Source organism: Lepidochelys kempii, chromosome 13 (assembly GCF_965140265.1).
Source record: "Lepidochelys kempii isolate rLepKem1 chromosome 13, rLepKem1.hap2, whole genome shotgun sequence".
In the NCBI taxonomy this organism is placed as follows: domain Eukaryota; kingdom Metazoa; phylum Chordata; order Testudines; family Cheloniidae; genus Lepidochelys; species Lepidochelys kempii.
The window spans coordinates 3,468,892-3,492,354 of record NC_133268.1 but is presented as its reverse complement, the minus strand read 5'-3'; the positions used below and the strand labels follow the sequence as shown (position 1 = coordinate 3,492,354).

At 49.1% G+C, this 23,463-nt stretch overlaps 1 protein-coding gene and 1 long non-coding RNA gene across 7 annotated transcripts in view; both read left to right on the top strand.

The window, feature by feature from the left end:
- The window catches only part of PDYN (prodynorphin), an 87,413-nt gene extending 71,008 nt beyond the window's left edge, over window positions 1-16,405 (top strand). For 3 of the 6 annotated variants that reach the window (XM_073308943.1, XM_073308942.1, XM_073308941.1), the window contains 3 exons: window positions 663-756; window positions 13,142-13,289; window positions 14,170-16,405. In XM_073308943.1, the coding sequence (XP_073165044.1) occupies window positions 698-756; window positions 13,142-13,289; window positions 14,170-14,829 (867 nt within the window). In that variant the 5' untranslated portion in view covers window positions 663-697 and the 3' untranslated portion in view covers window positions 14,830-16,405. Of the gene's footprint in view, window positions 1-662; window positions 757-4,482; window positions 5,698-5,744; window positions 6,387-8,518; window positions 10,578-13,141; window positions 13,290-14,169 lie in introns of those variants that run through there. The other 3 variants (XM_073308944.1, XM_073308947.1, XM_073308946.1) reach the window with 3 other exon arrangements.
- A 1,941-nt stretch (window positions 16,406-18,346) lies between these two features.
- LOC140896845 (uncharacterized) overlaps window positions 18,347-23,463 on the top strand; it is an 87,846-nt gene continuing 82,729 nt past the window's right edge. The window contains exon 1 of the long non-coding RNA XR_012154620.1: window positions 18,347-18,724. This is a non-coding gene — a long non-coding RNA (uncharacterized lncRNA). The remainder of the gene's footprint in view (window positions 18,725-23,463) is intronic.

The following is a 23,463-nucleotide window of genomic DNA, read 5'->3' as shown; positions in this document are numbered from 1 at the left end:
ACTGTGATCTACCTTGGTAGACCTGAGAAGCTGGTAGTCGGATTTTGCTGGATTTTAAGTGAACTCATTACAATGTGACACCATGTTCTTCCCAGACTTGCTCCCTCTACTGTTTCCCAGTAGGTATTGCACCTGCTCACTCCTCTGCTAGACGGGTGCTGCCACAGATGCAACACGCTTCTTCCAGTATAAAGCAGCAGCCCCTTAATGCTCTGCTGCTCCTAGCATTTTGCAGTCCTCGGTGTCCACCTCCTCCGGCTTGTCTGGTGGAGTTGGTGCTGGTTGGAGCATGTTGTCTGAACGGTTACGTGGTGTTCCCGGGAGATTTACCGAAGGTGACGCTTACTTTTCCGGGAGGATCATCCTGGCCATCAAAAGGAGGGACTCAGGACGAAGCTGATTTCATTCAAGAAAATGTGGAAAGTTCTGCAAGCTGCTACAAAAATTCAGCGGTTTTCAAGCAGCTGCCCGTTGGCCCTGGTGAAGAGGGGCTAGAACTGTAAAGAGAAGAGCTGTGTGACATTAGCTGAAATTAACTCCCACTTATTTTTCCACTAGCCTGAGACTCATGCTAATCCCTCCTCCCTCCTAACCAGCTTTTAACTACTCTAGTTAAGAAAACTTAACTTTTCTATTACTGCACATTTGTCTCTTTTACCCAGGTGCTTAATTACCATTGTCCCAGCGAAATGTCAGCATGAGTCAGAGACAGTCTCCCATTAGGAAGAGACAGATGAATATTAATTATACTTACTGGTGAGTGGGTTTTCTTTTTTGTCATTTCCCTGACTGCGCTGAGGACCCTGTAGCTACATGTTCCCTGGCCTGAGCAGCTGAGCTGGCGCCAGATGGTCAGTGAACTGACAGAGTTAGTGGAAGTCAGGCTGTGGGAGATGGAAGGGAACCCAGCAACGTGAGGCAAGAGGACTCTCAACACTAGCTACAGCAGAGGCTGAAGATGAGAGAGAGAGAATGTGTAACAGAAATTGAGAGTAATAATACATTCCATCTGCTCTAGGAACAGAAGCAATTTAACTTTTCCCTCTAGCCAAAGGAAACAAACTCTTATTAAGAAATCTTATTACCAAGTACTTTAATCTTTGGGTGAATAACCCAAGCCTGGTGCTTGGTCTCCCAAAGCACGTTTGTCTATGGTGCAATTGAACTTGTTCAAAGCAAAGCAGCTGCGAGGACTTTCAGGTGCCCTTTGGGGGCTGAATTCCCTCTGACGTCCAGGACGCTCTCTGTGAATTCTGAGCTACACCATCAGTCACAGCACTGGAGTCTCTAAAGATAAGCGGGGTTAATGGGGAGCAGGCAGCTCTTCTCTCCCTCTCATCCTTGTTTGTGAATTGCACACAGCATGCGTGCATTCCATATGGCGTACGTTCGGGGACAGATTTTGGTGTTTTTTTTTAAAACCCTGGCTTCTAGTTTTCCACTTGCAGTTGTGTGGGCACAACAGATGTCAGATCAATGTTTGATTAAGTGGTGCGTTACCGTCAGGTAATGATGTCTCTGACAGCCATTTCAGCTCTCACAATAGCTGGTGCAGCATGGAAGGCTGAAGTAGGTTCCGTTTCCAATCAGGCCTTACAGTTCTGCATTTCACATCCCTGGCTGTACAGGCACTGTTATGGGAATGTGGCTGATGGCATCTGGAGATGATCAGACACTAACATGACATCTAATGGGTCCATATAATTACAGGTTAAAAAAAGAGAGGCCAGGTTTTAAACATCTGGGGTCTTAACCTGGGAGAATTAGTTGCTAGAAATGGAGAATGCTTTCCAGTATTAAGCATTATGCCGACATAGAGCCTTATCCAAAGCCCATTGAGGTTAATGGGAGACTTTGGCTTACCCTCAGTGGCCTTTGAATCATACCCATTGTGCTTAACAGCCAGGGTTAAATCTCTCTGAGGATAACTATGATCTTAACCAGCCAGACCAGGGGTGTTTGTGGTTTGCAGCTGCTTTTTACTACACCGGAGTCTGAGTCCGTCTGTGCAAAGCCAAGCAGAAGAACGGGATGAGGTAACATGGTGGCTCCAGCTCCTTGGTAGCATGCCCTCCCATGACAAGTCTCTTCTTTATTAATGCCAGTACACGTTAGTCAGTCAGAGGTGAGCAGCAAGCTGGAATCTCTACTCCTTCAGGTAAGTTGGGGAGCTTCTCTTTCAAACTCCGTGGCCAGAGCTGTCAAACGGAGAGCGGTTGTTGTCTTTCCAGTGGGTAAATGAAACCTTGTCATCGGTCCCTGAGGACCGGTTTTGGAAAGGCACAATGCTTTGTAATAACTCTTTGCAGAGCACTGATGTGAGGGCACCAGTCTTCTGTGACTGGAAGCATCTTATGGAAAGGCAGAAATTGCTGCTGCCCCTCTATTTCCACTCTTGGTCTGGTGAGCAAAGGTCCTGAACACAAAAGTCCTGTCTCAAAGTGCAGCGTCCCGTGGCCTTCCTCTTTCTCATGCCGCCTTTAGAATAACAATAGTCACATTGAATTCTCTTGGCATTCAGTGGCTAGTAACATAGGGTGAAATTTACCCCTGTGCAAAGCGTCAGCAGAAGATCCCATGCTCCAACTCAAGCAGAACTTAGGTGCCACATGGGCCTTGTGCTGATCCTCTGGACAGGAGTAATTTTCACCCCCATGTGATTACACTGGTGTTCCATGTAACCTGCTCTGAATTGGGGCTGGATTTTCAGAGGGCCTGCAAGCCGTGCATCTGCAAAATTAGCATGACCAAAGATCCCATGTAAACAACAGTTGGGTTATTGTGCACCTAACCTAATCTGTGCACAAATACCCATCTTTATGAGCAAATATGGAGTTTGCGTATGCAGTTAGGTATAAAATCACCTTAGTTTTGTGCACGTCCAGGAAGAAGCTCTTTGAAAGGATTGGCATTTAAAGTCTTTTTTATTAAAAGCTGAATGATTCTCATATCTCATGGGCAACTTTCCATCCCTACCATGTGGCCTCCTGAGGCTTTTGTAGAGAACTAAGATTTACCTGCTAATTCAATCCAACTCTTTATTCACAGGAAGGAACTTCAAGTATCCAGCAAGCCAATTTTCAAGCTAAAGGGAAGGGAGGGTTGCTGGGAAACATCCCTCTGGAGAGAGGGATGGTAAAAATAGTATGTTCTTCAGATCCCGGATTATCACTAATATTTGAAAGGCATCACATGCAGTAACCATGTCAGAGCCTCTCTCATTTTTAAGGCATAAACTTTACTGGGGGGTGGTGGGAGGAGCTTTTTCTGTTTGTGCCCAGGCATCCATGCTGATACAAAGGAGATGCAGATTCGTAACCTCTGGAGCATTACCCCAGCTGGGTGTCTCCTGCTCTCTGGTTTCTTTCATCTGAGACTTACTGGGAAGAAAGAGAGGAAAAGATGGTGAGTAAATTTCTGGGAGTTTTTTCACACTTGTCTGAAAGAGGAAGAGGTAAAGGAAGACCCCCCAGGCACATTGATAAGCACTATAACCTCTGCTCAGCCTGTTTTTGTGGCTACATTTTCTGCTTGGGATGAAGCATGGCAATAAGGAGATCTAATCATAAAGAAATGCCCCTTGTAGCTTCTTTCACCTAATGCTTTTACATGATGAATGATCCCTCTCAGATAAATTGAATCCCCATTTTACAGATGGGAAAACTGAAGCACAGAGGGTTCAGGTGACAGGCCCAGATTTTCCACAATGTGCTTTAGTCCATGCCCAATTTTTCTCAAGCTTAACCCCCGATGCATGTGTGCAATTCAAGGCTTGTACACTCAAATCTTAGCTTGTGCACCTGCATCGAGGGTTGGCAGATGTTTAAAAATGCCCTGATGCCAGTCTGGGCCCGAGTGAATCAGAATCAGGGCTGGGAATAGAATCTGGACACACTTCTGTCTCTCCCATGTTCGGCTGCCCCCCGCCCCCATCCTCTACGTTAATGGTATTCCCATCCCTTTGTCTGTTTCCCAAGGTAATTATCAATAGCTCAATGTGCAGGGAAAGAGGAGGTGGAGTGTGTGGCAGGGGGAAGTACAGCCTACCCGGGCTGTGAATAAAACCCTGCATTTCAATAGCAAGCGCAGGTGGAAGCTTTCGAACAAGTGAAGAGGCTTGTTCCGTATACAGCGCCGGAAGGTCAAGGTAAGGGACCACTGACTATACAAAACAGAGGGAGGAGAGAATTGAAGCAATTGAGGAGAGCCCCTGTGGCTGCTGAGTCCCTTTGCCTTCAGACACACTAGTCCCCGGCTGGCTACTTTCCGGCTCTTTTTTGAGAAGAAGCAGCTGGAGAACATCGGTGTCTTGGCATAATCGCCAGGAGAGGTAAATTCTGGAGAGGGCCTGTGAGGCCTCCTGGCCTTGTGACAGATGTCTCAGCAGCATGAGGGTGGCTGGGTGGTGGTAGTGGGGGGAGTGAGAGTGGGGACATGGGGGTGGGCAGGAATCTGAACACTAAAGGCCCTGTGTCCCAGGGTTTAATATTTGGAAATACACATCCAGTTCGTTGGGCCAGGCCTTTCCCCGGAGTCCAGGAGACTGTGAGTTCTCTCTCTGTCTTTTCCATTGCTCTGGGAGCTTGACTCCATCTCAAAGGCGTTACCGAGCTGATGAAGGCTTTCTGACTGTTGGAAAACAGGTGAGGGCAGGTGGCAGCTTCACTCGTTTTGATTCTTTACGGGTGATGGTTGAATTTAGTGCTGGTGAGAGATCGACAGGCCTGGAGTTCTGGCAGTTCAGTTCCCAGGGTACATTCAGTCCTGGGCCTCTTTGCCAGCTACTGTGTGTTCATAGTGAGTTTCATCTATTCTCTGGGAGCTGGTTGAGACCCACCAATCTCATCTCACACAGGCTGCCAGGTAGCCAGCAGGTGGGTGACTTTAAGGTGATTACCAGTCTAGGCTGGATTTGAATCAGCTACCAGAGGTGAGAAGCACCTCGCTCCATTGCCAGCCTAAGAGCGTAGTCTGTCCATTTGTGTTGCAGCTAGAGACTTTCATGGGTAAGTTCCAGGCTGCTTGGGAAGGGCTCGTCTCTGGGTCTGGTGTGTCCTCTGTCTTATCGCGACACAGCCGGCAATCCCACAGCCCAGCAGTGTCACTAGGAGAGCCACTTGGCAGGGCAGGCGCCCAGCAGGCTGGAGTGGGTTAGACTTGGAGATTTGCAAATGTAAATGACATTCAGTAGCCTGTGTGTGTGTGTTTACCCTCCTCCTTCATACTCCCTTTTGCACACTCTTGCTTTGAGCAGATGCGGGCCTGGGGATCATTGGAGGCCCAACTTAGGGCGGTGGAGAGGAGTCTGTGACTGATTATTCACAGCTTCAGTCTCCACCTATTGGCTCTGCAGAGCCTATGCTGAGCTGGGGCTCAGTGACAGGAGGAGGCTCCGTGTCAATAAAAAGAGGGGATAGAAAGAGTAGGGCTGTAATTCCAAAGGGAAACAAGCAGAGCTCTGCAGTCCTCGGTGCTGTCTGGGGGCTACAAAGCCAAAAGCTACAGCTGCAAAAAGGGAGCAGTTTCCTCCACCCCCCTTCACTGATGACCAGATTAACCTAAAGCTGAGGAAAGGAGATGGACAGAATCTGCTGAGACTCTCAACTTTCCAAGGGAGCCTGCAGCTACCAGAATCAACTTTCCACCCAAACTCTGCCCCAGGCGGGGAGCTCTCCAGGGACTGGGAGGAACACACAGGTAAGACACCAGCTGTGTGTGTGTGTGTATGTGTGTGTGTGTCCCAGTCGGTCTGTGCAGGTGTGTGTGTGACGCTCATCCCTGAATCCAACACTTTTTGGAGTTTAATTCTTTGCTTTCAGGTTTGCTTTTCCTTTCCTTGCATTTCAACTTCTAATAATGATTCACAGGCTGCAGCTTAGATAGTGACTCTATGATTAAAAAGGGACTTGATTTGGTTTCTCATGCCAAGTACCTCTTATCAATTGCTAAATTATTTAAAGACACGCAGATGAGCTACTTGGCCCCAGATATTTTTTTTATCCCTATAGCTGTGTGTTACCTACCCAGTCTATCTGTGTAAATGTCTTTCCTGTGATTCATTTCAGTTCAGGTACCACATCGTTCTATCTTTCAAGAAGGGAGAGAATTACTTACGCTGAAACAAATCATATTTCAAAATAAACTAGAAAATGCACATGGAGGTTAAGGACAACACCTATTTCCTTTTTTTTTTTTTTTTTTTATAAATTCCCCTAAAAAAGGACTAGTATTCTACAGCAATAGTATCAAACTCTGAAGCAGCGGTACTGGAAATTGCAAAGGAATGGATCATTACTGTAGAATTTTGCAGCGTTTTTGTTTTAAGGGTTGGCGTTTTGTTTTTGTTTTATGTGGTAAAAGCAACATGCACAAAAGACATTTTTCAGGTAAGTTTTAAGGACAAAATGGGTGTAAATGAGAGGGGAGGGGAAATGATGTTAGAAATGTTGAATGTCCTAAAAGCCATCCAGAATGATAGATCTTTTAGAGAGGAAAAACTGGTGTAACCGGGCTGAATAAAGAAGAGTTGAGGTAAGTGTACTCTGTCTGTGTTGTATACAGTGCCAGGTATGTTAACATTATATTGGCAATAATAATTATTAATAAAAATAATTATCTTCATATCTTTCACACCTTTCATCTGAGGACCTTGCAGCCCTTCTTAAACACTAATTATGCTGCATCACACCGCTTATCAAGCCAGTAGGTGTGTATATATAGAAAATTTGATTCTGAAATGACCGCCTACAGGAACAGTCTTCACTTCCCATTTTTCATTCTGTTCATTAGTTAAATACTCTGTACATTTGTTGCTTTATTTATAATGTGGCACACGATGTTCTCAGAAATGGCTGAAGGGATTTTGCATGAACTTAAAAAAAAAATCCACTTTTGATCAGAGACCAAGCAGGGAAGAATTCAGCCCCAAAGGTGCATATTTAACTTAATTATAGGCAGCTGCAAGCAGGAGGTTAAGTTGTATTACATCTATTAAAATTCCATTAATGCAAGGATCTATCTCTCCAGGATGTGTGTAACATGGTGTGTACTGGTGGGTGTGTTTGAGTATATACCCACATTATAGTCTGGGTATTGCGTACTTATATAAAATATGGTATATATTTATAACTCTGATTTTCCTCCTCCTTTCTTTACCTCTTCCCTTCCTTGTGTTTCCTCCTTGGCTTTTATCCTTCGTTGTTTCTCTCCCTCCTTTTCTTCTGTTCTATTTTTATTGGTCACTTCTTCGTTTCTGAGCAGAGCGCAGCTAAGCTCTGTGTGGAGTACTTCTTACAGTGCTGAGTGAGTTATGTTCATGGGAGAGGTCTCTGGCTGCCTGATGACTGGTGACCGTAGCCTGCAGTTTGCCCAGAGGAGTTACAGATGCATGGGGTGTCATGAAATCCCCTGTCCTCTGGCTGTGGAGGGTGTAGGGATTATGCTTGGTGGATTATGCCTGATCCAATAACTTAACTATCAGGCAAATGCTCGGATTTCATAGTCTGTTAATCACTTCTGGAATTTGTCACATCAGGTTTGAAACGCCTGTGTGATAAATATTATCAGATGTGTAAGGTGGTGCCCGGCTTCTCCAAATGGCACAGAGGGCTCCTTTTCTGATCTCCTCTCTGAAATCCAATACCAGATAGCCAGGGATTTAATTCACTGCTCTTGCATTTTACAAGGCATTTTAAATCATCTTGGTAGAAATCAATACATAGGAGCTGACGTTACGGAATGCCGTAGCAAACGTAGGAACAAATCGGTACCAGTGCCCCCGTGCCAGACATTTGTTTCAGTTATAGAGATCAATGACGTTTTCAGCGCTGGATCAGACAGAGAAAAGCTATTAATGCAGAAAACTCTGGATCGATAGTGAACAGGGAAAAGACGAGTCTCCAGGGTGTAGCTACACCTGGTTTAAGCAGGTGAAGTGCCACTGAAGTCAAAAGGTATCTGGAAACACCAGGTGTGAATTTGACCCTTCTGACTTGACTTACCTGGTAAAGGGAGGAGACAGAATTGAGTCCCATTAATCCAAGCAGAATGAAGGACGTGGGGCTAGCTAGGCTAAATCGGGATTTGGATAAAGCAGGGGGACTCTTCACTAGAATGGCTGTATGTGTGGGGCCAGTCTGAGACTGGGAGTTGTTCAGATCAGAGGCTCGCCCGCACGCCCCAGCGAGAGGCTGTGCCACGCCCCTGTTGAATGCAAACCTGATTGAAGGCCCCACACTGCTTACAGAATGCGCTGCGTGGTGCTGGGCTTCTGGGCAAGAAAAAAGTCCGTCATCCTGCTTCAAGCAGCACTTTCACAAGCCCCAAATATGTGCCTCCCTCCCCTCGTCCCCAGGCCTTGCCTTGGGCACGGGGATTTTCATAGCTAGAAAATAAGGCATGTTGCTGTCTTCTTTCCTTGTGCTGTTGGAAACCTTCCTCAGGCTTTTGCGTGATGCCAAGCGTCTGGTCCCACTAGGCACCCAGGATAGAAGCTGAGGGGCCTTGTGTTACTAACGGCCCTGGGGTGAGGAGCTGAACATATTGCTGTTATTGACAAGTGGCATATTTGTCTTTTTTTCCATCTTCCTTTTAACTGTTTCCATACCAGGCCCTCCTCTTTGTTGCTTCCCTTCCCTTCTTCGCTTTCCATGCAGAGCCAAGACCTTCAGCATTTCAGTCTTTCAGACCGGGAGCACTTTAAATTGGGCTGTTAAAAATCGGTTTTGTTTTCATGCTATATTGAGCTTTCTCTTCCTGTTGTATTACAGTTTTGCACCAAGACTGGCATTCGCAGAGTTTTCTCTGACCAGTTCTATTTGCATGACTAGCAGAGATGCTAATAAAGCAATACTGTATCTCATATTCCTGTTTCTAATGACACATCATGAGAGGTTAACGGGGAGGGAGAGTGACTTAGTGGTTTGAGTAGGAGGCTGGGGATAGGGACTGCTGGGTTCCTTTCTGTTGATTTGCTGTATGACCTTAAGCAAATCACTTACCCCATTTGCCTTTTATTACCCACCTTTAAAACTGTGATGACACCTATCACAGTCATGGTGTGAGGTTTCCTGGGTTTTCAAGTGCTTTGAGATCCACAAATGAAAGGCACTACATTAGTGCAAAGTATTATCATTATTCATCCATTCATTTACTGAGTGTCTTGATAACAGCTTTGAGCCTGGTGAATTTGATGTTCTATTAATGGAGATAGTTCAGCATACGATAATACAGATAACTCAAATTACATTAAAGCATAGCCTGCATTAATAATCAGAACATTAACATATTTCTTCATTAGTGCCAATTATGGTACATTAACAGATACTGACTGAAAATGCAAAAGACTGCAGTACACATCAGTAATCCCAAATGGACTGCTTCTGGGTTATGCCATTGTCCTGGAGGCAAAAGGGACCAAGAAGGTAACAGGACACTTATCACATGCTCACAATAAAGCAAGAGCACAACGGGTGGCTAATTTTCTGCTTATGCATGTGTTGGAGACAACTAAACTTCTTACACGTGGTACAATGGGCAAGATTTTCCAAAGTGCCTACATCTCATTGAAAGTCAATGGAACGTAGGCTCCTAATTCACAATGATACTTCTGAAATTGTACTGAACATAAACAAATAATGACCTAGGGATACCAGGAATGAAGGTTTGGGAGTTGACAGTCGAGATGTTCTGGGTATCTTGGGCTCATGTGACCTGCTGTACTTCTAAGCTCTGAAAAAGATGGCTTAGTCCAGGATGTTCAGGTGCCATGCAGTGGAGGGGCGCGGGGGCAGTGGCCAGCGCATGTAATCTCATGGCAAGTGTGAGGGTTGGCCTGTGTTGCAGGCAATGTGGGTTAAATGGCATATTTCTGTGTAAGGCTGCGTTCTTGCACTATCTCTGCTTCACGGCTGGTTGGAAAATAAAAGCACCTCTTACCTTATTTTCCTCCTTGTTGAGGGGTGTAGGGAGCAGGTACCTTCACTCCACGGGCCAACGACATTTTGCTTCATCCTAAACCACCCATTTCTCTATCAGTAGAGGAATCTTGGTGGGAACAAGGCTTCACACCAAATTCCCTGCTTCTCGGGTGCAACGCCAGTGAACGCATGGGAAGTCAATGAGTCACAGCAAGACTCACTTTGGTCCAGTCTAGGTACCACTTACTCTGTCCCTAGTGGAACAGTGGGTGTAAGTGTTTTGAATGCATGTCCTGGGAAAGGCGAGTTTGGGTATTTGGGAGGCCTGGGGTTTGTGTGTGTATGTGTGGTACAGAACACATGGGTGGATTTTGGGAAGGAAGGTGTGTGTGTATGGGGGGGGCAGAATTTTGTGAGAGAGGAAACTTGTGTGAGGACAGGGTGCGCTAGCAGGCAGTTAGGGAATCTTTCTAGGGTGTCTCTGGGGTGGAAATCTCCAACTAATATGGCTGCTGCTGTTAGCCAGTTTCATGAGTCACGGCCCAGCTGCACCATCTATTCACTCATGATTGTGACTCAATTGGACGTAGATCCAAAAGGGAGAGGAGTGCTTCATGTGGCCTCATTTGATGGATGAAGAATCCAAAATGTGACATGGAGGTAGGTTAGATTCAGAGTCTAGTTTCCTGAACTCCACCCCTTCCCATCTCTTCCTTCTGAAGGATCAAGGCCCATAGGGAAGAAGACCAGAGTGTGAAGTGTTCATTGCAGCTGGGAATTGGGGAGGTGTGTATTGGAAAGGTACTGCCATCCATCACTGGATAATGCAAAGACCTTGAATTCCTTCCCTCCCCCTGCTCTCCTTTGGTGAATAGCTGCTATGGATTTCATTGCCTTTATTCTTCAAGGCCACGTGAGAGAAGCAGTGATTCACCTTCTCTAAGCCCCTCGGTAGCGCAGGGATAACAATACCGCAGAGAAATTCATGCTGCTGTTGATTAAAAAAGAATCTCTTTAAAATGATAAATAAAAGGCTTTAGAATAAATGTGTTTGAATGGCTCTCACTCATGCACCAGGAGGAACAGGTTACGGAACAGCATCTACAAGAGCGAGACGCACAGCTTCCGTGAGCTGATGAGGCTAGAAAGGTCCTGTTGATGAGAGACATGCTGTACGCAGGCACCTTTGAAACAGTCACCAAGACAGTAGGAACATTTAGAGACAGGTCAGAAACGTACACAGTCATGCCAGGGGCTCCCTTAAATACAGTAAAAGCTTTGTTATCCGGCATGGTGGGGGGGATGGGGGTGCCGGTTAATCAAATATTCCGGTTAACTAAGAGAGATACTTACCGACGGAATACCAATTTCCAAAGAATTAGAATACGATAAAATGAATGAAGTATAAAATAGCGTACAGGTACTCCTCAATCCAGTAGTAGTCCTGCACTGCAGAGTGGTTGGTTTCTTGAAGCACTTAGGTGTATACAGGTAAAGTGTTCTATACGGTAGGTTATGTGATGACACTATATATCACTCTGGGCAGCGCATGGCGTACCCCCAGATCACTAAAAATACACTGAACACTAAAACTATACGCAACACAACGTGATCTTTCTTTGATGATTCAGAAGGCACTTTGGGATCTTGCAGGGTCATCATCATCAACCTCAATTATCATTGTAGAGGTAGAAGGTGCAGGAGATCGGGCTGAATCTGTAATGACCCTGACACACCCTGGAAGCTGCTTTTCTGAATAAATCCCTGATATCAGCTTGCTTACATGTCTTCTGCGTCTTTTGCATGAAAGTAGAGTGCAGAACGTGAAACTGCATAACCTCCTGGGCAGTATACTAGTCCCGGTTACTAGGCTGAAGATTTGTATTGGGAGATATCAGAAATGCCGGCTAACAGAGCTTTCCGGTTGATACCGTGCCGGATAACACAGCTTTTACTGTATGTTGGAGGCAAAGAGCCAGATCCTCAGCTTGTGTAGATCAGTGTTAGCACCATTGACTTCCAGGGAATCATGCTCATTTATATAAGCTGGAGTTCCGGGCTAAATTGTGCATTAGGCACACGTGCAAAAGTTACCAGCTGGGTGAAAGTGAAGGGTTTCTGAGACATCTAGGTGGAACATGTGTTTGTGTATGTGTGCGTGTGTGTCTCTGTGTGTTTGTCTGCACATGGGTGGCAGGGTGTGTTTATGCCTGTATGTTTCGCGCTGTAGTCGTATCTTGCAATTCTGAATCATCATTCATGCTGCACCAGAGATCAGCTAACGCCCCCTTTTTGCCATTCAGAGCAACTCTAAACGGTGGTGCTGCTCGCTGACGCACCTGCACCCTGTAAGCAACTCAGCAGTCTCTAGAGGAAATTCCTCCAGGATGCTGCTGATGCCCAGTGGCAGCCATTTCCTGTGCATGTCAGTGTGACTAATTTCAGAGTAGCAGCCGTGTTAGTCTGTATTCGCAAAAAGAAAAGGAGGACTTGTGGCACCTTAGAGACTAACCAATTTATTTGAGAATAAGCTTTCGTGAGCTAGTGAGCTGTAGCTCACGAAAGCTTATGCTCAAATAAATTTGTTATTCGCTAAGGTGCCACAAGTACTCCCTTTCTTTTTGTGTGTCTAATGTGAACGTGCTATGCTGAGCACAAGCTGCAGGGCCACAGCTAACCCCACCCTCCCACTGGCAGCCTGAGGGTGTTCTCTGGGACAGGCTGCGTGGAAGTAAAGCCTCACAGACAAGGCCCGGGACAGGGATTCAGGAGATCTGGGTTCAGATCCCAGCTCTGCTCCAGACTGCCTTTGTGACCTTGGGCAAGTCACTTAACCTCACTGAGTGAGGAACTTCAGACCTGTGCCCCATGTGCCATTGCTTTGGAATCACCTGCACGTATGTACTGTTAAGGTTAAGGGCAAGTGTGAGATCGGTGCAATGCCCTCTCTCAGGGGACTATCACCTGCCTTGGCAGGGGCATTTTTCTTTCTAACTTCTATTGGTCCAATAGGTTTTGCTGTGATCTCTGGCTCATGGGGGATGTGGGTGTGGCACTCCCAGGCCCAATACTGAGTTTTCTCCACAGTGGGCTCGCCCATGTCCAAGTGCTGTGGGTGCCCCTGGCTATGGGAGGGTAGCGCTGGGGACCCATTGCCTGGGGTTTGCATCTGATAGTGAAAGATCATTGGTCTCTTGTGGTTTTTCTCTCTCCCCTTGCCGCAGGAAGTGCCCACTGCGCAGAATGGAGTGGCAGGTTCTGGTGTTGACTCTTTGCATGGGTTTGGCTCATTCGGCCTTTGCAGATTGTGCAGCCCAGTGCTCCGTGTGTGCCGTGCAGACCCAGGATTTGGAGAAGCCCATCAGTCCCCTGGTAAGTGCTGGGTCCTACGCCTGGTGCAGTCTGGAGCAAACTCAACTTTGGAGCTCAGATCAAATGAGCTCTGTATTCAAACCGGCCCCTGTTTTAGCCCATTTCCAGGTCTGGTAACACTTGCTCTACAAAGACCCAGATTTTCCAGACTTGCGCATCTGTGTTTGCATGCCTAATTTGGGGGTGCCGTTGCCACGGCTGTGTGTGTGCAACCGCAGTAATTGTGCACAGTAATGGGCTTTTGTGCACACAGTTCTGAAATCTAGCTGAACATGAGCATTTCTTCTTGCCTTGTATGGGCCAGTGGCAGGGCTGCTGAAGTGGCTGGTCCTGCTTGCTGGGGAAAGGTTGGACTGAGAGCATGACGACCCTCAGGACTCTGCATGCTCTAGCAGAGATCAGAGAACAACAACACGGGCCCAGTTCTCCACTGCCCTGTACTTTGTACAGTTATTTACACTAGTGCAAAGTCTGTGTCAAAGCTACCAGTCTGATCTGACAGCATCTCGCACCCACTTTGCACTGGTGTCTACGATAATCCCCAGTGCTGCGCAACGCAGAATCAGGGCCATGGGGCTGGGGCTCCTTTTAATCTCTGACAACCTTTCCCTCTCTGTATCTGGCCCTGGCCCTGGATGTTAGAAGAATGGAAGCATCTGCTTCCCACTGTGGGACCAGATTATTCAGCCACCCACTGCAGCAGGGTGGGATGCAGGCCCTTAAAAGGTAGGATGTTATGGGACCCCAAGAAGTAGAGCTAGAGCCCCTTCCAGGCCTGGAAAGGGGAATCCCAAGACGTCATTCCTCCCTCTGGAGAGAGCCTTGGTGGTTGGGAACTGCCGGCGGGTGTCATGGGTTTGCTCTCATTGGTGTGTTGCAGATCTGTTCGCTGGAGTGTCACGGTTCCTTGCTGTCCAGCGTGGAGTGGGAGAGGTGCCAGACCATTCTGGCTCTCCTCGCCCCACTGATGGTGGATGTGGGGGGCCAGGGCCTGTCCCCTCTGGAGGCTGAGGCCAAGGCAGAGCCAGAGGGGAGCCCCATCCCTGGCGAGCTCCCCAGCGGCCTGGTCAAACGCTATGGTGGCTTCATGAAGAAACTGGACAAGAACAAGATTTTCTCCCTCTTGCGTGAGAACGCCCACAGCAAAGGTGGCATGGCTAAGAAGTACGGTGGCTTCTTCCGCAAGCCGGGGGAGAGGGCGGCCTCTGAGGTGGCGGAGGACTACCCGGAGCTGGAAGCCAGGGAGACAGGCGACCACGGGGAGGAGCCCGAGGAAGGAAACCTCAAGGATGAGATGAAGCGCTACGGGGGCTTCCTTCGCAAGTACCCCAAGCGGAGCTCGGAGCTGGCCCCCGAGGGGGAAGGGCAGGAGCTGGAGAACCTGCACAAGCGCTATGGGGGCTTCATGCGCAGGATCCGCCCCAAGCTCAGATGGGACAATCAGAAGCGCTACGGGGGCTTCCTGCGGCGCCAGTTCAAGGTGACGACGCGGTCGGACGAGGACCCCAACGCCTACTCGGGGGAGGTCTTGGACCTATAGAACCCCCCCGCCAGCCGAGATACTTCCAGTAGAGACTGCATCGCTCCTCCCAACCCACATCACCCTCCCGTGCTCAGCTGCGTGTCCCCGGCATCACACACCAATCCGTCCTTTGAGTGATACCCAGGTGCACCACCCTGCTGCCGCTTCCCTGAAGAGCCAGATGTTTAGAAACCAGGCAGGGATTGCAGCCTGCCACGTTTCTCCCCAGTTTCTGTCTCTCTCAGCTCTGGGACTTGGACCAGTACCAAAGCGATCGGCCCGGCTATGGGTTTAGTTCAGCTGTATGGAAAGCAGGTTACTTTAATTAAGTCTCAGACAACTGACTATTGATCCTCCTTGTGACCCGTAGCGATGAGCCCAACTCAAGCTCCCACCCTCCAGTCGGAATACCCCAAACACTGGGAAAGTTCAGCTCTGGATCCAAACTTGGTGGCTGGCCCCTTTGGTCCTTCGTGGACCAAACCAGAGCTCCAGGTCCAAAGGCCTCCCAGCTTTGGGGGAGTTTGGCTCTAGCTCCAAATTGGAACCATACAGCTTTGCGGTGGAACCCCATTTCCAAGGTCCCCAGCGCTGACCCCAGGTGCTGCTGGGCATTTCAAATATAAATATTCTAATGGAAACAGAGGCATCTGCTACTTGCCTTCTAGTCTATCCATTCAGATGCCTCTGCTCAGAACATCCCGATTGTTCTCTAATTGAACAGTGTCTCCCAGAGGGACCTGTGTTTGTATGGGAGGGCATCTAGCCTGGAGAGCAAGGTAGGCTTGCCCTATAGAACCCTGACTTGCTTCATTATATTCCAGCTAAATCACAGCTGTGACCCTTTATAATACACATGAGAGAGGCACACTTCTAATGAAGCGATGAAATCTCAATAGTGTTGCACTTCTGAAGGCACCCGAGTCAACCGCTCGTTTGTCACCTGGGGATTTATGCACACAGTCATGAAGGGAGCAGAGTGAATGTCGGTATTGTGCTGCCAGATTTGGGGGCACAGTCTGATTCTTTGTGCCTTGGAGTGATTGTGTGCACAGAATTGCAGGTGCAAATAAGTTGGAGCACAAACCGACACTAGCTGGCCCCATTCTGTCCCTGCCCACAGGGGATCGCCCTCACACACAATGACAGAAATCAAGTAGGAGTCATTTCTGAAAGTTTGGCTCATCATGTAGTTCTCATTGCAACCATCCGTGTTCTCCCCCATCCCCCAGCGAATGCTGAATTGCAACAGGCCAACAAAAAGACCATGAGACAGAGGCAGGAAAGGGCAGGGCTTGGCACATTGTTTCCTTTTCTAACATCGACCATGGGCAAAATTGGGAAATTAAAATAGATGAAACTTACGAAAAGGAATGTAGATGAGGTTGGACTCTGCCTGAGACGCACTGTTTGGCTGAGCACAGCCCTCCATCGGCTGCCACCTGCTCCCTTGTGCTGTTCTGAGATATACAGATCGTTTCGGAGTCTGGTTACTTTTCATTATTACATTTGCAAGAAGAAATAAAGTTTGGTCTGTCTTGAGATGGGTCACGTTCACCCCCTTCCTTTTCTGTATGGTAAATAAAAAGATGTTAATGAGTCTGCGTCTGGTGATGCATCTGTCCACAGTGTGGGGGCCAGCCAGGATGGGGGCCCATCACAGTGTTCACATATATCTTTGGGGAGGAAGCACTGGAAATCAGGGATGGGCTAGGTGTACTTGGTCCTGCCTCAGCGCAGGGGCTGGACTAGATGGCCTCTCACTATAGCTCCTTCGGGAGAGCAGCGAGCACCTCACAAGAGTGAGCCCTAAATGTGCTTGATGTGCATGAAGCAAATGTGGGTGCTTTTAGATTCCCTGCTGAGTGCTCGGATTATTCAGCTGAGGGAGGGGAGCAGCAGGTGCCAGGACAAGGACACAGAAAAGAAAACGATGAATGCCCAGTACCCCTGCTTCGGCTGGGCATGAAGCACTGGCCTACAAAGGGACACAAAGCATAGAGAACCGGTGGAGTTATGACCCTCGTCCAAGATAAGGGAGGAAGAAGCCCCTGTCCAGAGAGTTCTGCTACTCCCATCTGAAAATGTGTCCCATGGTAGAAATAGAACAATTCCAGCCTCTCACCCACACATCAAGGCATGGGAAATATCCGCCGGTCCTCGCCCCCTTCACGGTCCAAATGGGTGAGAAGATATTGATCTGGGAGCTGGTAATTGTTCCTGACAGTTTTGCAAATTTGATCTGTACAGCAGCGCCCACCCTCTGTGGGTCCACCTCGCCTAGTCGCACCCACCTTCTCGGCCCACTCAGCCATTCCACTCCCTCTCTGTTGAGAACACACCTCTTCCTGGTGCTTTCTGTGCTTTGAAACACGCCATCCCCAAAACTTTCCAGCTGCAGCTCCCAGACTGCAGGTGAGCAGAGCTCTGCCCAGCAGAGACAATCCCCCAGTCTCCTGCCATTCTCCTTGGGAAGGAACGGAGTCATTGTTACAACAAAGCTGGCAATTTGCTGGAGATGTCAGGTGGGAAGGAGCTTCAGTAGACGAAGGGAGACCATGTGGACAGGGCAACAGTCTGGGAGGCAAGAGACCTGGCTTCAATTCCTGGCTCTGCCACTGTTTGAAATTCAGCCCCGTGCAGCCAGCCAGCACCCGACCTTAGGCACTGCATGCATCTCTCTAAAGTCCTTTCTCCAGGGCTGAATTTCACCTTATGTGGCCCTGAGCAAAACCCTTAACCCCCTCCCCCCCCGCCCATGTACAACAGCTCTAGACTGTTCTCAATGGTAGCAGATGACAGAACGAGGAGTAATGGTCTCAAGTTGCAGTGGGGGAGGTTTAGGTTGGATATTAGGAAAAACTTTTTCACTAAGAGGGTGGTGAAACACTGGAATGCGTTACCTAGGGAGGTGGTAGAATCTCCTTCCTTAGAGGTTTTTAAGGTCAGGCTTGACAAAGCCCTGGCTGGGATGATTTAACTGGGAATTGGTCCTGCTTCGAGCAGGGGGTTGGACTAGATGACCTTCTGGGGTCCCTTCCAAACCTGATATTCTATGATTCTATGAACAGAGGGCTAAGGAGACTGCTCCAGATACACTGAGCTATGGATGAAACGTGCAGCGTAAGTGCAAATTATTAAATATAATGAGCACGAGACAAGTAAGGGGGGATTCTTCTATTTCCCCCAGCACTAGGCAGGTCCCCGTGTCAGATGTCTGCTCCCAGCTGGTCCGCCATTCCCACAGGATGGAGGCTCAGAGAGCTTGATTCTGATTTTTCGACCGTTTGTGATTCCAGGGGAGCTAGTCCCCATTTACCCCAGCTAAGCGGGATCAGAACCAGGCCCTGCTCCTGCTGAGGAATGGCCCTTCACTGAGAAACCACCTCCTCTCCTTCCCCAGAACAACAACATAATAAAGCTGGCAAACAGTTCCCATGGCAACAGCTGCCCATGGACCATCAGCAGGTGTGACTCAGTGCTAGCAGGGGCTGCCATGACCTTCAGTGGAGCAGGAGCCATCCACCACCAACTTCATCGCAAGAAGGGCTGTGGAGCAGCCAAGGACACCCCCTCTCAGCAGGAATGGCTGGTGGATGTATGTGCAAATGCCCCAATGGCTCCCAGAGGCAAAGAATAGCTGCACCCTGGAGAACCTGTCTGGGCTGTCAATTGGGACGGGTGTGCGGATGTCCTCCAGCTGGCTCATTAGGAGGGGGGAGGGGGCTATAAAGAGAAGGCAGCGGCCACCCTGCCCAGGGTGGGGCTAACAGAAAATTGGGGCCTGCTCAAACATGCAGGGGCAGAAGCAGTCAGCTGGTCTCCTTAGTGCCCATGCCCAAGAAGAGCAAGCCTGGGCTGGCTGGTGAAGACCCTGCCTTCTCCTGGAGCTCAGCAGAAGGGCTGATCACAGGTACTTTGGGCCGGGCTGAGGGAGGCTGGCAGGAAGCGCGGGGGTTCATGTTTGTGCTGAAGGATCCAGGGCAGGCTGTGTGCACGCCTGGGAACTGTCATGAGGCTTAGATGGGCATGGCTTTTGCCATGTATGACACCATTGTGTCAAGTGCCCATGTGACCTTGGTTGGATGCAGTTTGAAGCAGTCTGAGCCTTCCTGCAGCTGGGGATGAATGCTGTGTGCTGGCCCTGAGAGCTGTGGCTTTCCTGCCTCTCTTCACCCCCTGTAACTCCTTTGGCGGGGCATCCCAATTAGCCACCAAAGGGGGAGGCTGCCCACGGGTGCTAATGCTGCTGGACGCTGCTTGGGGAGGGCGCTCTGAGATGCTGCCTGTCTCTGGAGATGGTTTGCATGGCAGCCCTTTGGGGAACGTTTTTGTCTCTGCTTTGCAAACGCTGGGCTCGGGACTCTATCTGCTGGGGCCGTGCCTGGAGTCTAGTAACCACTGACCTGCAGCACCTGCAGTATGAAGGGTGGCTGCCGACTCGCAGACAGGCTGGGGTACACGCTGCAGGGCGGTGGTAGTGGGGAGCTGGTCGGTAACCTGCAGCTGTACTGATTAGCAGTAGCAATGAGAGCAATGGCTGCAGATTGGGTTGTATATTTCATGGGGGCAGAAGACTTTGGCCTGCCAGGGAATGAGTTTCTGTGACGAGCTCAGGCCCATGGGAAGGAGGGCCTTGCTCACAGGACACCCCAGTGCCACCCTCTTTCCTAGGAGCCTGGTTGATGGGGCATCACCTTGGTGGGGAAGGCCCCCTGCCTCTGTGCTCTGTGGCTGTAGCAAGTATTGTTGGCAGCTGCCAGGTAACTTATCCTGTAGCCTCCCCTTGTGGCCTGGAGATGAGCCTTTGAAGCTGCTTTGTAACATGCAAAGGAGGCAGAGGGGTGTGTGTATTTGGAAATCTAGAGCTGTGTAACAGGAGGAAAAATGAAGGTGGGTCTTGTGAGCCTTCCCCACATCCAGTGAGTGAACTGTCCTCTCCAACGGTTAATGATACACCCTCCTCCCCAGCAATTATTGCTCCTTGGGCCACCAGGGCTCTTCCTGTACAGCTGGTGTGTCAGTTTATCCGGGGACTGATTGAGGTACAGACCCTGCTCCATGGAAGTACATTACCGGCTTTCGGCATACGCTTAGGTATGGGCCAGACCTGCAAGTAGGCCGCCTATTACCCCTCATCCTCTGTCCTGATTTTTCACATTTGCTATCTGGTCACCCTACCTGCAAGTAAAAACAGCAGCACATGGTGGCACCATCTACCCAGTGAGAACAAGCTTTGATCTCTCCAACAGCTGATACCTGAGCTCCCCTTAATGGTGAGTCTGGGATAGAGAAAAATCAACAGGCTGCTAGTCCCGGGGTCAAAAGCTGAAAGGCAGGAGGGTCCTGATAGAAGCTAGAGTGAGAGGGAAAGTCTGGCAGAAACAGTTCAAGTCAAGGGGTGGTGGGGGAGGCTCAGCAGCTGCTTCTGAGCTGGGGGATTGTAAACTAGGAGCCTGGGGCTCCTAGTGCCCCACTGACCACAGGAACAGGAAATCTCCCCCTCTGTGTTCTCCGTCTTGTTTGTTTTGTGGTCTGAATGGCTGCTCGATCAGCTATTGGGAAATCGAAGGTAAGGAAGTGAGTTTGCTGCTTGGACTTCTCCTCTGCGGTCTGCTCTGGCTTCAGTCAGCCACAGCTGTACTGAAACACCTTACTGCTGCACTCCCCAGCTCCCTGGGGGGCTGTGGACCCCCCTGCACCTAGGCAGGCAGGCAGGCGTGCTCCCCAGATGGCTACCAGAATGACGCTGCCCAGGGGTCCTGCTGGGAGAGGGGCTATGGAGGACACAGCCCCGCCTTGCTCAGTGGGACTTGAAGGATCATCTGCGTGGCCAGCAGTTGTGTGCCAGGGGACCTGTTCACTGTTTTAGGCTGATGTTGGTTAATGGTGGCTCAGTTTGGGAGAATAGCAAGGAGGGAGCAGGGCTCTGTTACTGCTCAGACAGGGTTAATTCACTGATGGGGGACAAGTCGGTGCTGCAAGATGGACTGGAGGGGGCTGCCCTGCTTAGGGGCTCTTGCCACCCCCAGACCTAGCCGTGCTTATCACTGTAAATGGGCTTTACAGGGGATCCTGACTGTGCTGGAGTGCCATAGCGGGAGCAGTCATGGTGGAAGGGGCCCATCTCCGGAAGAGGGCTCCTCTTCTGAAACGCCTGTTGTTACTGACTTCCACATATCTGCATACAGGGCTAAGCCTGGGGGGAGCTCCACCAACAAAGCTGGGATTTGATAATTCACAGCCCCTGTGGCCAGACCCTACCCCTTCACTACCCCACTTCCACTCACCTGAGTCGCCCACCACGACAACTTGCTCCCGGGGGAGGGGTGGAATGGCAAGGGTGGAAGATAGAGACGTGTGGGCACACAGGTGGGTTGTAAATACACAAGGGGCCCCTGGGCAGGGTATGTAACTCCTGAAGCTTGGAAAGGATCATGGCTGGTCTGAAAACGTTTTGGGCTTCATGACAGTTGGGAATCACTGAATCATTATTTTGAGATCTCTTGTTCTTAAGAAGTATCGCAGTATTTCTCCCCCCTCCTGCTCCTAAACACAGCAGACAGCCGTGGTGGCTTGGATCATTCTTGGTGCAGGCCTTCGTGTTTTTCCATCATTATTCCCAGCACACTTTCTTCTTTCTGGAAAGCTCAGGCCCACCTCGCAGAACCATCCAATGATTACTACCCTACACTTATGCTCTTGAGCCCTTCTGTAGTCTGCTTGCTACTGCCTGCAGGACCTGGTCTCTGCAGTTCTCGCATCCCCCTCGCAAGCTGTAGGAGCCCTGAAGGACAGCTACAGACTCATGGAAATCGCTTGGAAAGTTTCCACACAGACTGTGTCTGCATCATGTTGTTTCCCTCTCAGCTGTATGGAAATGGAATCTATGGATGTCTGGTTGAATTGCTTCACAACAACTGATTAGCCTGGCACGAGAAGTGGGGAAACACACCACATGCCAGGGGCTTATGTTACCAGGTTCTACTGCTTCCTCCCTCTCCAGTTCAGTGCAATCTCCTGACAAAACCCCTCCCACATAGACCCCCCTCCTTCTCCACCTGATGCTGCTCAGGGTCCTTGCCTTGTTTTTTGATTCTTCTGCTGCAAGGGATGGACCTTTCTCACCTCCAAACAATAAGCTTTATCTCCAACAGAAGTAGGCTTCAGCTAATGGTAGTTGTAATGAGGAATGGAAAACTTGTCTTATGAAAGGAGACTCAAGGAGCTTGGCTTGTTTAGCATAACTAAAAGAAGGTTGAGGGGAGATATGATTGCTCTCTATAAATATATCAGAGGGATAAATACCAGAGAGGGAGAGGAATTATTTAAACTCAGTACCAATGTGGACACAAGAACAAATGGATATAAACTGGCCACCAGGAAGTTTAGACTTGAAATTAGACGAAGGTTTCTAACCATCAGAGGAGTGAAGTTTTGGAATAGCCTTCCAAGGGAAGCAGTGGGGGCAAAAGATCTGTCTGGCTTTAAGATTAAACTCGATAAGTTTATGGAGGAGATGGTATGATGGGATAACATGATTTTGGTAATTAATTGATCTTTAAATATTCATGGTAAATAGGCCTAATGGCCTGTGATGGGGTGGGATCTGAGTTACTACAGAAAATTCTTTCCTGGGTATCTGGCTGGTGAATCTTGCCCATATGCTCAGGGTTCAGCTGATCGCCATATTTGGGGTCAGGAAGGAATTTTTCTTCAGGGCGGATTGGAAGAGGCCCTGGAGGTTTTTTGCCTTCCTCTGTAGCATGGGGCACGGGTCACTTGCTGGAGGATTCTCTGCTCCTTGAAATCTTTAAACCATGATTTGAGGACTTCAATAGCTCAGACATAGGTGAGAGGTTCTTCGCAGGAGTGGGTGGGTGAGATTCGGTGGCCTGCGTTGTGCAGGAGGTTGGACTAGATGATCATAATGGTCCCTTCTGACCTTAGTATCTATTAAACTAGTTTTGAGGTTCAGCAATGAGCTGCCATCAGCACAAGCTATGGAGTCTTTTACGAGTGGCCCAGCAAGTCTAACCATGGGCAGATGGCGGTGATTGCTGGCCCATGCCTGAGATCCAGACATCTAAGCCACAGAAAGCTAAACTAAGAAGGAGGAACAAAGACTTACTGAATTCAGCAGGGTGGCTTTCAAAACAGGTTTTAACTGCCTCTGTTACCATTATTTGCTGCTCTGCTGCGGACTGAGCAGGCAGCAAAGCCAGATGATGGGTAGAAAGCTTTGGGGCGGGGAGGCTGGGGGAAGAGATGTGTGGGAATAGGCGCGTGGGTCGGTGTTTAGAAAAGCACAAGACTAAACTAGCTCCTGAGTTGTAGTCCTGCGGCCAACTGGCTGTGACCGCTGAGGCGAGGTAGGCGCGCATCTAAATCCCATCGGGTACCGCAGTTGTACACGCAAATGGTCCCGCTTGCCTGCAATGCGCATGCATCTGTGCTCGGTTACCATGACGACACTTGCACCTTTGAGCGCCAGACTTGTTTAAAAACCGCACAGTGGCTTAGTTTGCCTGTCTGCGCCATGGGGATCACATTGTCCTGCCTTGCAGCGGGGCCGCGAGGCTGCACTGGGAAGCCCCTGGAGCTTCTTGGCGAGAAGATGCTTTAGACGTACAAAGCAGCTGCGCTCACCCC